We start from the raw sequence: 14725 nt of genomic DNA, 5'->3' as shown, positions 1-14725 counted from the left end.
TTGATTTCTATGTTTTGACTTTGTTTAAAATGTGCTGTACATAACTCTCTCTGTTCCTTGAATGTTATTCTGAAAATAGTATAAATTGGCTTTTTCATATACATGAGAAGACAAAAATATGATGATTAGTAGTAAGGGGATTGTTTATTTAAGTGGAGTGCCTTGATTTTTTATTTGTCCACTCAGAGTAGACTTGAGGTTTTAAGTGCAAGGTTTTCTGTTACATTGCTAGAACTTTTTTGTGTAATTTTTATACCTTGTAAAGAACTGGGAGAAAGACTCTTCCTTTCCTATATGTCTTCAGGCTCCAGCCTCCCGGAAAGAAGTAATATAGAACACATTAATTTAGGATAGGCATTTGTTCGGATTCTTATGGCTTTTAGGCATTTTGGAATGATTCTGTGTTTGTAAATGTCAGGAATGAAGAGTTTTGGCCTATTTGAGATTTGGGGACCATATTAAATCTTCTTGGCATAGGCATTTTGACTTGGAATTTAATTATTGTCCCATACTTCCCTTTAAAGTGTGTAGCTACTTCTCTGAGAGTTTTAGATAAGTAGATAATCAGGATTTTTTTTGAGAAATAGCTTGTGGGGTTTTTTTAATAGAACAATTTGCAGTCAGTCCCTTTCTCTCTTATTAAAGCTAGAGTAACACAAAATGAGGGAAATCACTGCATGCACCATCCTTAACTTTAAGAAAAAAGGAGCAGACAGGGAAGGGACAAATCTCATTCAGTCATTTTTGAATGGTTTTCTGCAAGAGGGTAAGAAATTTTACACCTTGTGTGGACGTGTAGGATTTCCTTCATCCTTTTTACCTGGAATTACAGAAAGCTTGTGTAAGGGTAGAGAATAATTACGACCTGAGTCAGGCTAGCAAGTTGGCTTTTTTTCACTATAGTCAGGATAAAAGAACAACTCTCTTGGCCAAAAGGACTGGGCTCTGAAATAGAGATGTTCTGGACTGATAATTCCAAGTACAGCCAAACTTGCAGAGAAATACACAGGTAAAGATTTATATTTGGGTCTCATTATTTAAAATGGATGGTGTTTAGGCTTTTTATCATAACCTTTTACTCTGTGTAGGGTGCAGAGGAAGCCAGGCCTGTAAAAAGTGCAAATGAAAATAGGATTACTGCCACAGATAACTTCAGCACAGCTTAACAGTGAGAGTGAGACTGTCTTATTGTTTCCAATTTGCAAAGCAGTGGAGAATGTGAAGAAATGTATAATTAGGTGGGATAAAAATAGATCAGCTGAATCAGTAAGATCACAGTATTTCACACCACTGCAAATTCACTAGATTGTGAAGGTTCTGCTTGTGATTGCCTCTAGTCTGAGAAGTCACAGATATACAGGGCAAAAGGAATCTCCTGCAATTAAATAAAAGGGTGGATGAATTTATTTCCCTGCCTTTGCACAGTCCATTGTTCTTGGATTCTGTCTGTATTTTGAAAAGTCTTAGAATGCTAAAGACAAACATATGAGAATCTGGAACCATGCTAAAGCTTTAGATACTGAACTGTTAGGGTTGGCCTCCAAGCTCACATTAGCTTGTACTGGCAAACTAAGAGCTGACTGCGGATAAGAAAATTCAGGGGAGGTTATTGCCACAGATCCTTCCAAAAGTGCTCAGGAATAGTTGAAAAATATTCTGTAGGAATAGTACCCTTCTGTAAATCTTTAAAATTAAACTGTGCTGTCAAGAATTCTGTTTAGCCTTACCTACAAGTGGTGGTGGTAAAAGAGCAGCTACTAGACACAGAAGAGTAGATGATTTTGCACCATTGGTTAGATGTGAGGCAGGTATTGAGGACTCCATATTTCCCCCTGCCCTTGCTGTTTTTAAAAGTAGTGAGCAGAGTATCACTTGTCCTACAAGAGGCATGACAGCTTTTCAGCTTGTCAAAAGACAAGGTCAAGTGGACAATCCAAGATTGTGTGTACTGTTTTGGAATTCAGTATATCAAAGATGCTTTTGAAAAGTTTTTCCTTAGTAGTCATCCTACATCTGACAAAAATAGTGGTATTTTCCACTTGACTAAAGCAGGGGAGGCCTGATCGACTTGCCATCTAAAGAGTGTCTCTGGCACTTAGAGCTGATTGCTCATTTTGCATGCAAGACAAATGTGTTAAGAGATTTGATTGTATCAGCAGCAATAACGAGAATCGAATCGGTCCCTCCATAACCTTTCTTGTAGTGATCAAGGTAGGAAGGCTTTTCAGTAGCTTAACTACAGCCTCTGCTTTCTGTTCAGTCGTGTATCTGAGTTTTAGTTGCAGGTAGATTCAGTGAAATGCCAGGAATTAGGTACCTGCTGAAAATTTATCACCTCCTGCAGTTAGATTCTTCAAACTGCTGGTAAAGAGAAGGAAACAAGACCATTTATCTTATCCGTCTGCTCTGCCATCGTAAACTCCAGTGTGATATTCTGGAGTAAAATTATTCTGTTAAATTTCCTGTAGAAAGATAATCATTACTGGAAAGCAGTGCATGACTTATGACACGTCTCAGTTCATCTGTCCTGGGAGCCATCCATCGTACGGACACATCTGCTTCTGTACACCCACACAGGATGGGAAGATATTCCTCCACAGGAAGGTCTTCCGTTCCCTCAGCGTGCAGGTGGTATGTATTGGCAAGTCACATATGTGGATATGGTAGCCAAGTTCCCAGAGTAATGCACAGAGAGTGAAGCAATTCACTCAACTTCAGCTGCTCGAATGAGAATGCAAGAGGAGCAGGCAGGAGTACAGTCATATGGACCATCTTTCAATGTTCCCTCTGTGATAACTGTTATAATCACTTATACTTGCTACTGGTTGCATTTGAAATATTGACCATTAGAAGAGTTAAAATGGTATGTTGGTGAGATCAGTCACAGAGAAGACACTTGGTGCTTAAAATACTTAAAGAACATGCAGAGCATTTAAAAGGACATCATACATTTTTAAATTCCAAAACATTAGACAGTGTTTTGCCTTTGAATAACAGATGTTCTTCAGTGCTGTCCATTTTTTTTTAATCCTTTTCCTGTTCATTGAATATCTTTCTGTAATCACTTGGATCCTTTTAAAATTGCCTAATGAAATTTATTCACTGGACATGGAAGATGGGTGATAAAGTTGTAGTGTTGGAAAATATCCTGATAAGAGCAGGCACCCTGTTCCGAATTAGCAGTTTCTATTTTCATTTTATTTCTGACTTACTCAGCTGTGTCTTTTAACGTTTCAGCAATTCTGGTTGATTCAGAGGATTTATTTCATTCTTTCCAGCAGCAGAGCCTGTGTTTATCTTTTCTCACCTCAGTAAGAGCCCTTTCCCCTTCAGCATATCAGTCCTCCAGCATTACTGTACACATCGAATAGAAGAACAAAAATGAGTCATTAAACTAATGACCATTAGTCTTAACAGTTGTCAGTGAACAGATGCCTGCAGCATCTGTCATGTGAGCTTTTAATTGCTCTGGGGTTTGCTGCTGAAGCAGAGTTATCTAAGTAGTGGCTTATTAGTGAGTATACATGTGAAATGCTGTTAGTAAATGCTGGCAAATGAACTGGGACCAGGAAGGGGACAATCTTTGGATTAGTGGTGGGTCCTCTTTCATAGTTGCATTATTTCCTTTTTGTTCAGATACTGACTTTTTCTAGTTAGCATTTAATTTTTAATGTGGATAGTGCGTCTGGCTCAGTACAACACAGAGTTAAAACTTTACCCTGCTTGAGATGCTTTCACTGGCAAGAGAGAAAGACAAAATACACTTGAACAACCATCCTCTCTCCCCCCGAAAAATGAGAGGAAACTGGAAAACGGATGGATCTAAATATCAAGGTTGGCATCACTGGGCTGAGAGAGCAGTTAAGCTGAGATTTAAATGTGGCAAATGAGAGTGCTTGGAGAAGTGAGTAGCGGTGTTAGAGCAGCGCACCTCGGTCTGGGAAAACATTTCAGCAGCAGCACATGAGGTGGGAATGATAAAGATACTGGAAGTCATTGGCAATAATCTCAAAGTGGCAGGTGAACAATAAGACAAAAGTAATTTTTTAGGAAAAAGGATTTACTAGGAAGTAGTGTGCTTTGCCTAGTGGCTGGTTTATCAGTATTCCTGACACCTGTAAAGCACTAGAAGCTTAAAACCTCTAGAGTATTTGCAGAAATGCATTTGAGACTTAGAGACTGCGTGCTACAAACAGTTTCTTTAGGGAATTTCTTTTTAAAATCATGCTGAAACAGGTGTGCACACGTGGAGGGTGCTTGGCTGAAAGGCATTCACCTCATGTGCCTTATTAATAGCCTTAAACCAACATTCCTACAGCAGAGCCATGACCATTTAACTGCTTCCTTATTGTGAAAATGTGCCTGACTGAGGCAATGTGCAAGGCTGCTCAGTCTAAAAACCCTGCAAAGGGGACTTATTGCAATGGAGAAAGAAAAGTAGACGAAGAACTTGGGTTAATATCACTAAAATTATCAGAAGCTGTGGAAACTAACAGTGGAAAAATCACGTTTTCCTCACCATGTGTTAGATGCATTCATGTGCTGAGCTGTTGTAAATCATGTCATCCTGGGAGTGAACATCTGGCTGTGGCATTCTCTACAGTCTGGTTTCTCTCAGGTGAGAAAGGATTCCTCAGCTAGAGGTAACAGGGAGGAGAACCATTTTGATTATTTACACTCTGATTCGGGGTGGTCTGTCTTTTGTAACTGTGGGATACACCCCCCTCCCCAGCCCCTCTTTGAAGAAATGTTGAGAAGATGGTAGCAGGTGCTCTTGGGGCTCTGCTGGTAAAGTGGATGAAGAGCAGTGTTAGCACAAGCTCTCCTGGGGTACTTACAGGACCGTCCATTGAGAAGGTTTGTGATGGTTTGTGATGATCAGAAACTTTCTATTTTCCTGATCTGTCAAAGTTGTTTAGTTGCATGCTTTTTGGGGTTTGCAACTTGAGTTTTGGGCTATTTGATCTGTGAAATGGTTGCACCAAAGATGTTTTTTTCCCATTAAGAAATTATTCCAGTTCTTGGTGGCTGAGAGTTTGCCTGTTTCCAGGTCTTTCTGTTATGAGAATTTGTAGTCATTTACAGTAGCAGAGCAATTCCATCCATTTCATCTACCTGTTTAGTTCTTGACAAACACCACACTGTTGCTGATGACAACATTGTATAAACAGAATGCAATGAAGAAAAATCACTAGTGCTAGGGCAACCTTTTTTGGGGGCCGAATACTTGCCAGTTTTTCCCTGGCACCTGAATGAGAAGCAGATGTACAGAGATTGAGGGCAGGGAGAAAACTCCCTGTGTTTAGCAATCAAAGGCATGGCAGTGCCCTGCAATGTATGATAAAGAATCACTGTTCAACCTTCCCCACGTGACAAAAGTCTCTGGTTTTAATTGCACTGAGAACAACTTTAATGTCAAAATCTTCACTATTTAGCTCTGAAGTATATAGTGGTCTAGTTGTTGGTTTTTTTCCCTAAGTGCCGTGGTTTTAATACCATTCCATCACCCCACACATTTCCCTTCTTTGTGTTTTCATTATGCAACAGGAATTCTCTTAAAAATTTGGATCTGCCACTAGTTCTAGCAGGTGTTTAGCTTCTGACTGCCAGAGGTTTTTTCTTTATGCAGCTTATGGATGAGAATTTCACTGCCCTTAGGCACCATTTCAACTGAAGTATATGAAAAGCATGTTACTGTGTCAGTTCAAATTATATCATTATTAAAGAAAAAACTAAAAAGGAAATTAAATATAAATAATCATACTAACATAACATAACATTAATAACATTAAGGTCATAATTTAAATTAAAAAGAACTGGGAAAATCTGAGTCAGGAGTCCCATGTCATTCTCAGCCAGACTCTCCTGAGAGCAGCCATTGTAAATGAGGATAATGACAACTTTGAGACATATGAGATCTCCTGATGAATGGTACTGTAATAATAGAGTATATAAGAACTAAGTGTATTTTTTAGCTCTGTGTATTATACTGTGTAGGAACTAAGTATTGTGTGAAGTCCTGTCTCGTACTTCCCCTCATCAATAGCCTATTTACCTCATAGTGACTAACACTTTTTTGCAGTACCCAACAGTGTCCTAGGCCCCATTCTGCTCACATATAAAGATATGAATTGCTAACCACTTGTGTTACCTTTCTTGGAGTGTTTAGATCTGCATGTAGAATAGTTGGTCATATCTAACTGCAGGTGTTGTTCCTTAAATCCTGAATCCTGCTGTCACACCAGCGTGGGCATGTCACTGTGACCAGGTGGAAACAAAGAAGCATTTTGCAAATGCTTTGCAGAATTGCTAACAAAATGGTGCCGTGGAGTTGCACATGCCCAGAATTCTTGCTTTAAGTTAGTTTTTAGGAAGCTTTCTGTTTAGATGAAATATTTGGTTACCTGGGAGCACTCACACCTTCCTTATGACCTTTCTTTAGCATTATCAGAGCAGTTACCCAGTCTGAATACTGGGGAAGGGGATGAGAAGGAAGTAATTTTTTAGGAAAGGGTGATGTTGCTCTTGCAAGCCTATTGGGTGCTGTGCATCCCACTAGGAAAGGATTAGGGCCCTGCAACCCATAGCCTGCTACAGCTTCTTGTTCATCTCATGAGAATTGTCAATTTTTTGTGGTGTCATTGAATAATCCCAAGGTCTCTGTTAATGCATGGCCTGCCAAAGCTACTAAGGTGTCTTGGCCCTCAATGATGGAGGCTCCTACCACTCAGTAAAGAAATGACACTATATCCTTTCTCATTTCATTTTGTTTGCTCCTTAAGCAATGAGAATCTTCATTCAGTGCATGTGTTGATTTGTTGGGCTTTATAATCCCACTGCCTCTGAAAATGATCCTACATAGCCTTCAACTATGCTTTTTTCCTTGCCTTCTGTAAATAAATCTGCTGTTCCTCAAAGATTATGCTTCAAGTCTCCCCCAGTGTGTTGTTGGACTTGTAATCATGGTCATAGACAAGCAAGACTGTCTGCTTCCTGCAAATGAATGCAATTGTCAGCAGCTTGCCAGTTTAACAAAAAAATAAAAGAAATCTTTCACCACATGGTGTTCACGATAAAGGACACTAACAAAACGTCCTGGTTTTGGCTGGGTGGAGGTAATTTCTGCCTGGTATAGTGCTGTGTTTTGAATTTAGGATGAGAATAATGTTGATGTTTTAATTGTTGCTGACCAGTGCTTTCACTAAGTCAAGGACTTTTCAGCTTCTCATACTGCCCTGCCAGCGAGGAGGCTGGAGGTGCACAGTATTTTCTGTCTTATTTCCAGATATTCTTTGCCTTTCACTCTTTTTAGCACAAAGGAGAATAGATAAAGAGGAACTTAGTACAGATTCAATCTTAAACCACAAAAACCCCCACAAGCTTTGGGGAACATGCAGGTAGAATCTTCCCTCACCAGTATAGTATATGCTTTATCTATATGCTATAAAATTTCTTTTATGTTGTATCTAGGCATTGTTGTACCCATTCCCCAAAGGCTAAACTAGAGACTATTAGGGAAATAATTGGGTATTGCATATTTTGAAAGCAGAATCTGATCCACAGTCACTAACTTTCTGACAATAATTGGAAATGAACTGCTCCAGGGTTATCTCATCTGAGTGCTGAATTTTTCCCTTTGGCTCTTATTTATACAAAACTAGAGAGAATTGAGTATGCAGTGCTATTCACAGACCTAATAAGTGGGATATTGCAAGGGATGTTGTCCTGCTGCAGATATATTTGGGCCCTGGTTCTGTAAGGATGATGGTGGGAACTTTGCCATTGATATCACTGGGAGCAACTTCAGTCTGTTACTGTGGCTCATTTTAGAGGAAATATTAGGCACTCCAAATCAATCCTTTGGAGAGAAGGTAGAGTCTGCTGAACACAGAGTTTAGAAGAAGCTTCATTGGAACAAGGAAAACTCCAGGGTTCATATTTCTTTTAGAAATATGAAACAGAGTTGATATTTAAGCTGGGTTTTGAAAGTAAATGAGATTTTGGCTAAATAGTACTGCAGCCTTTCAGTGAAACGTTTAATCTTTTAGCCAGACAATAACAAGAGAAAACATAAGTAGTTGTTGATAAATATCCAAAAGCTTAATCATTGGTATAAATTTTAGAAGGCACAGAAAAAGATTTCAAAATATGTTGATCTCAGTCTGCAGCACAAGCTATGCAAAAAAAAAAAATGTATTTACATTTAATCAAGAGATATCCTTTTGAAAAGACTGGAAGATAATATCTTAATTTAAAACCAAAATTATCTCCATTATTCTTGCTGTTTCAGTGTTAGCTTGAAGTTGTACAAACCTACAGCCTGAAGGAAAGTTTAGACTGAGCACTATTGTTCTGGTGACGTGATGTTAAGCACATTCCAGTCAGTGGAATGACTCAGAGTGCTTGAATGGGTGCAGGATGGTTTGAGCAGCAGAGGTGATATAGGCAGTTGCTTTCTTGCAGCTGTGAATATGAGTATAGGTACAGCTGAAATTCAGTTTTCAGTAGTAGACACTATTGAAACAATAGCTGAACTATCAGTTTCCAAATTGCTTTCTGACAGCATTTTACTGTGTTGTAAATAGGTGTGTTATGCAAAATACCTAAGAATTGTCTTTTGCTTATCTTTGTATGTATCTTCAACCTACAGGCACATTTTCCCAAGCTTGTGTCACTTCTTCATGTTCTAACAGGTCTAGAATGAGAGATGCGAGGAAAAATCATTAGATTTGGGCTTAAATCAGACATGTCTTCAGTCTGCTTTTAACTAATACAGATTATGCAACATGGAACAACAATCTTTGAGTCTCACTCTTGAGTTCTGTCTCCGGAAGAACTTTTGATTCAGTTTTTCAGGTTGTCTCATTGTCTCACTTGCTATTTCCCTGATAAAATCTGACAGTCAAGTTCAGTGTTTCAGGGTTCTTTAATGAAGAACTGCTTGGCTTCAGTTCAGCCAAGTCCTCTTTCATTTTTTAGGAGACATGACATTTATACTTTAATTCTGATTTGAAATGCTGGCCTCTTAGTTTAATATTAATAATTAACTCATTGGCCTGGTCTGCAGGAATGCTGAGCTGCTGGCAGCTTCTGTGGAAACTCCCTTCACTTGCAGGGTCTTTAAATGTTTCAGAACGTCCAGCTTTAGGAAGCTGTTTTTGTGCGTCTTGGCCATGACAAAAGCTAATCTGAGTCTTCCTAGATATTTATTCATCAGAATTGCTTGCTCTGGAGATATCTGAAGTTCTGAATTGTTGATGTGACTCTGTTTATCTGCTAACACACTTTTTCATGTTGTGATGAAGCTGGAGTTCTGTGCTCTATCTTACATTTTGGTATTGGAGTCCTTGAAAATCCATTAAACTGAACTGCTACTTAGCTGGTATATTACTTCCCTGGGGCATAAATCATGTGCTGCAGCAGCTTAGGAGGCAGATATTTAACTTGAATTAAATGGGAAGGCACACATCTTGGTATATGATTGGACTTGCTGTGCATATTAATCTGACAAACATGTATTTACAAGTCATTAAACATGCACATAGTTTTTCTCATTTTATTTGCTTTTCCCATCTTTTTTCCCTACAACAGAGATTTTGGACATGAACACTCTCAAGATCCTGCCCATTTTCCACTTCCAGCAAGAACTAATAAAAGAGCCACAAAAGTATGGAAAGCAAACTGCCTTCACTGTGCTGGTCTTTTCTTTATAGAATTTACTTTGGGCAGGATAGTCCAGTTGTTCATAGCTATAAAGGTTTAGGTGGCTAGATCTTTTATCTTCTTTTCCTGTTCCTCTTTTTAAAAGCAAGATTTTGAGGCAGTTTCAGGAAGAGCGTGGCATTTTGTCATCTTTAGCATTTGAAACATAATATTGTAGCTTTCATCTTCGTTTCCCCAAACAGTTTGTTCTCATTATGCTCCCAATGTTAGCAAGTATACAGGCTTACTTAGGGAATGACTGATTTGAGTCTAAGTAATGTTGATTTATGTTAAGAGTACATAACAGCAGAGTTCTTACTTTTTGCGGTTCTTGGTGCCAAGAAACTCTAAAATGAATTCCTTTGTACCTGAAAGATTACTGTTCTATTTCTAATTATGTTCCAGTCATTTCTCTGAGACATTCCGTTTGTTTTCTCATCTTCTTGACCTTCACAGCTCACATTTAGCAGAAATCTCTCTTTCTAAAGCTGCTGCTGTTTATATATAAATATGGAACAATTACTTTCCAGTCTACTGGTGGCTGTGATTAAATAGAATAGTGGCATGTTATTATGAGGTTTGCTTGAACTTTGTCTTAGCCTTTGTATCAAACTATCTGCAAGAATGGTAGACTAAACTACATTTTTAATTTATCTGAAATTACAATAACATTTTAAATCCTTGGATTAAATTGTGAATCTGTAACTTGGAAGGAATGACCAGTGATTAATATTTGTAATTTTTAATCATAGGAAAACTCTCACTTGATAATGACAAGTGAGCTGGATGGCAATAGTTAATGTGAGTCCTCGGTATGAAGGAAAAAAAGAGCAGTTAAAGTTCTTTGCGTTGTGTGGTGGTTTCAGAATGTGCTAATGGGGATTCCTTTGGGGTCAAAGTGAACCAGAAGTTGTGCCCCAGCATCACACCTACTGTGCTCAGCCACTAAGAGATAGTCAGCAGGATCAACTAAAGCTAGTTGAAAATAAGCCCCTCTCCTTCACATGTGCTGTGTGTGGGCATTCAGTCCTACCCAGCCACACTCCTTGCTAACGTCAGCAGGGGCTGGGGTGCACTCAGTAACCATCCCTTTTACTCTCATTAATAAAATAGAAAATCCTCAAATCCAGCAACTCCAGCTCAGGCAGATGCTTCCAGTCAGTGACATACAGAGCAGTGAAATGGGGCAGCAGGAAAAATGACAACGTGCAGCTCTCGGTGGAAGGAGCTCTGAGAACCAGAGGTTTGAATACAGGCTGTTTGTTGTGCCTTCTGCAGTTGAAAGTGGAAGAGTAATTTGGATTTTAAGCACTCAGGTGGGGAGTGATGAGTGAGGAAGAAATCACAGCTTGAGATCAAAGCTGTGCTCAGAGCATAAGCCTTTGAATAAATCAGTACCATTTCACACTTCCCAGGACCTACCTGCCTATCAGGAGAGTTCTCCTTGATCACACAGGTAGAATGATGTAGCATGGAAGACCTTATTTTTCCAATTTCTGACTAATAAGTTACATGTTCTAATCAGCTAGAAAGATTTTCAAACTCTGATCTGTTTCCAACTTATAAATTTTCTTTTTTTGTCAGTAGGTAGTGCATACTTTCTTGCTACATGATGTATTATTTTCAATGAATTTTATGTAGTGATTATTATTGTATCTGGCTTGGATATATAATCACCTTCTACTGTCTTCATATGCTTAAGAAGATCATAAAAGCTGATTTAAAATGTCTGTTCTAAATCTTGAGTGTACTTGTAACGTGACACATTTAACTTAAAGCTATTGAGATTAAACTGGCCATTAAACAGACCTAAAACACTATCATGAAATGTAGTTGTTTTCTGAAATTTGCACTTACAGTCTTTACTTTAAAACATGAATTTATATCAGATTAGCTGTGTTATTCAGAGATGATCCCAAATTTATTTAAAACCACAGACTGCTGAAATTTGAATTACGTTTAAGCCAAAGTGCCCATAGAAATATAAAAGCCTCATAAGGAACATTGGTAGATTCATCAGTGGGGAATAAAATGGACTAAGTAGAAACATTACATTTTGTGTTCAGTACCATGTATGAACGAAAGTGCATCGGGCACATGCAGCTTCTTTGAAGGTACCAGTATCTAGAGGGGGAAAAAAATGTTTAACTACTGCTTTGGTGAGTGGATACAAAAGAGTTCTTTGAGATTTGAAGCTTTAATTTTTTTATAATTAACTTTTTGGTTTGGATTGTTTATCAGATGTGATTACTTGGCTTCAACATAAATTTGCCATGACAACTTACAGTGTGTTCTTAGTAGTGTTTTGTTTTTTTTTTTAATTAATTACCTTATGCATTCTTCATTACTTGAGTTATACTAGATAGGCAGCAGTACCTCTTGCTGCAGTTGGTAGATCAGTTTCCATTGTAACCTCCTGTGTAACCTTATAAAACATCCATCTTTTACACTGAATTTTGCCATGCTTGGAAATCAGAATTTTGCTTGCCTGAATCTAGCAAGCATTCTCCTGCTTCTCCAGTGCCCAGCTGCTCATTAGCTGTTAACAAGAAAATTGAATGTGTTAAAAGCCCTTAGTTTTTCTTGTCATGTTTATCAAATTGTTATTTCAGCTTCAGATATTGGCATCATTTATATTCAAAGCATAACGGTGGTTAATGTCCAAAGACTTTCTATTTTCCTTGTTTAACTTGTAAAGATGAGAAATACAAGGAAGTTAATTACTACATATCCTACTGACAAATTTGTTTATGGGAAATTAGGCAATAGTGTGATATATTCATTTACCTAAGAAGTATGTGGTGGGCTAATTTTGATTCTTTTCTGCCTGTAAATTAGGCAGCTCTTTCAAAAATATTGTTATAAATCTAGCTCTTCACAGTATTTTTTTCTGAAGTATTTTACAAATATCAACTAAACTTTACAATACACCATTAACACAAGAGATAGAAATGACAAGTAGTTTAACCCAGGCCACTTGAGATTTCGAATGCATCTCTCCTATCCATTACCCTGTGCTGAAGTCACAGGATTACATCATTGCCATATTCCCTCACAGAGGATCTGTCGATAGCCCATTGAAACCACTGGGGAAAAATGCCAGGTTGTGTCAGCCCAGTTTCATGCCCGGGTTGTCCTTCATGTGTCAGGGCTCGCAAAGGCTGCAGCCAGCTTGGGTTCGGTGGGAGCTGTGACTGTGGACCTCTTTTGGTGGCCTTATGGGGAAACTGTTATCAAATGAAGCTTTGTTCTCCATATTTTATCATTCAATTATGCAAAAATAAAGTCTGTTAGCTAAAGTGTAAAAGTGAAACCTGTGCTGCAGTAAACTTTATAGAAATGTCATGATAATATGATGTGAATGTGAATTACTCGTATGTAGGCCTGGTGAAAAAAAATCCTCTTTAAAATCTTGTTCAGTCTTGCATGCTGAAATATGACCTTTACTCTAGTCTAGACATGTCCTTTGCAAGCTATTTCTAGTTTATATGAAAATTGCTTGATTTAAAACAAGTATGTTAATCTGATGCTGTCACGAGTGATGGGGTTTGCAGTGTGAGGAACTGACAGCTTCTTTGGGGAACAAGGTAAACAAAAGCACTGTAAACTTCTCCAGACCCATCCTGAGAATGAGGTGCCATCTGCTTTATAAGTTGTGAGCTTCAGAAAGTGAACTTACTGCAAGAGACAAACTGCAGAAGGTCTTGCCTTCCTTTTCCACCACAAACTGCTGAAATTATGTTGATTGCTTTTGAAATCTCTAGTTATCTGGCACTGAGATTACACACCTATGTTTGGTACAGTTCTAGCCAAGAGCCTAGAAAATGGGTGATGGCAACTGTTAGCTTTCATGTAAAATTACTGTGCATGTGTCAAAATATACTCTTTAATTAAACCCCTGTGAATTAAGTTGACTCACTGGGAAATGCCCAGCAGTAACTTGTACATTTTGGGCCTTGTTTTCTTTCCTGAAAGGTTTCAACTTTTTGGAAGGTAATCTTCATCTCCTTGCCCTGTCCTCCCTACCACAGCTGAACTCAGTATTAGGCATTCAAAAGATAGTTGCTTATTTTCTGTAGTATGCAAACCAATTGGCTTCTCGGGGCAGAGTTACAGTGCAGAAGAATAAGGACAGAAGAGTCTGTGCAGTACATTTGCTACGTGTCTGGGATGCTTCAGACCTAAAGTGTAATGACAGGGTGTTCATCCAGCATGTTTTCAGTGTGTTAAGCACGTTTCAGGTGTGTTATGAACGTGAATAGATCAGCTAAGCAAAAGCCATTTCTCTAATGAGGGCCTAGGTGACAGACAGCCCAGCTGGAGGGACTATGATTCTGACAGAATTAGCTCCTCTGTAGCTTGAAATGGATCCTGTTAGTCTATGATTCTATGTCTTTGTATCTTCCTTTGTAGAAATAAATACACTGTATTTACTCAAAAGCCTGTTATCTGCAGCAGCCAGTAACTCTCTGGTGAAGTGTATAAAGAATAAGAAAGTGTAACGTTGCTTCTCCAATGTCTTTGAGCGCTGATGGTTGATTTGCCAGAGATGTTCTCTTTTAGTTTAATAGATGATTCTGCTGTTGAGGCATCTTGCCTGGTTTTGGACCCTTGTATTTGGCATGTCCTCATTACAGATCTCTGCAGCAAAGTATCCACCCAGAAATACCGTACCTGAAAACACAGCACTTCCCCCCCTGCAAGAAGTTCATGCCTAATCTTTGTAATTATATTCATAGAGTTTTTAAAGAATTTTACTTGTGTTTGTTGTAGCTGTAACGTGACCTTTCTGAATTTCTTACAGACAAGAGCAGAGCAATCCCAAGGTGCATACTTCTTGCCTGAGTTTGCACTTTCTCCACAGGGGAGTTTTCTTGAGGATACCACGGGGGAACAATTCCTCACTTACCGTTATGATGACCAGGTCAGTATCCCATATGTGAAAATGATGGAGATTGTCACATTCGTGGAATTCTGAGATCCAGGTTTCTGTGAAACAGATTAAGATAGAGTGTGTTTATCT

General features: G+C 38.6%; 1 protein-coding gene across 1 annotated transcript in view; it reads left to right on the top strand.

The window, feature by feature from the left end:
* Nucleotides 1-14725, top strand: part of ADAMTSL3 (ADAMTS like 3) — a 179355-nt gene that overhangs the window by 20645 nt on the left and 143985 nt on the right. The window contains exon 3 of the mRNA XM_008925406.2: nt 14507-14626. Coding sequence (XP_008923654.2) covers nt 14507-14626 — 120 coding nt within the window. The remainder of the gene's footprint in view (nt 1-14506; nt 14627-14725) is intronic.

The sequence above is a fragment of the Manacus vitellinus genome, unplaced genomic scaffold (genome assembly GCF_001715985.3).
Source record: "Manacus vitellinus isolate BGI_N305 unplaced genomic scaffold, ASM171598v3 scaffold_16_pilon, whole genome shotgun sequence".
Classification (NCBI taxonomy): Eukaryota; Metazoa; Chordata; class Aves; order Passeriformes; family Pipridae; genus Manacus; species Manacus vitellinus.
The sequence above is the reverse complement of the archived record's forward strand: the minus strand, read 5'-3'. Positions and strand labels throughout refer to the sequence as shown.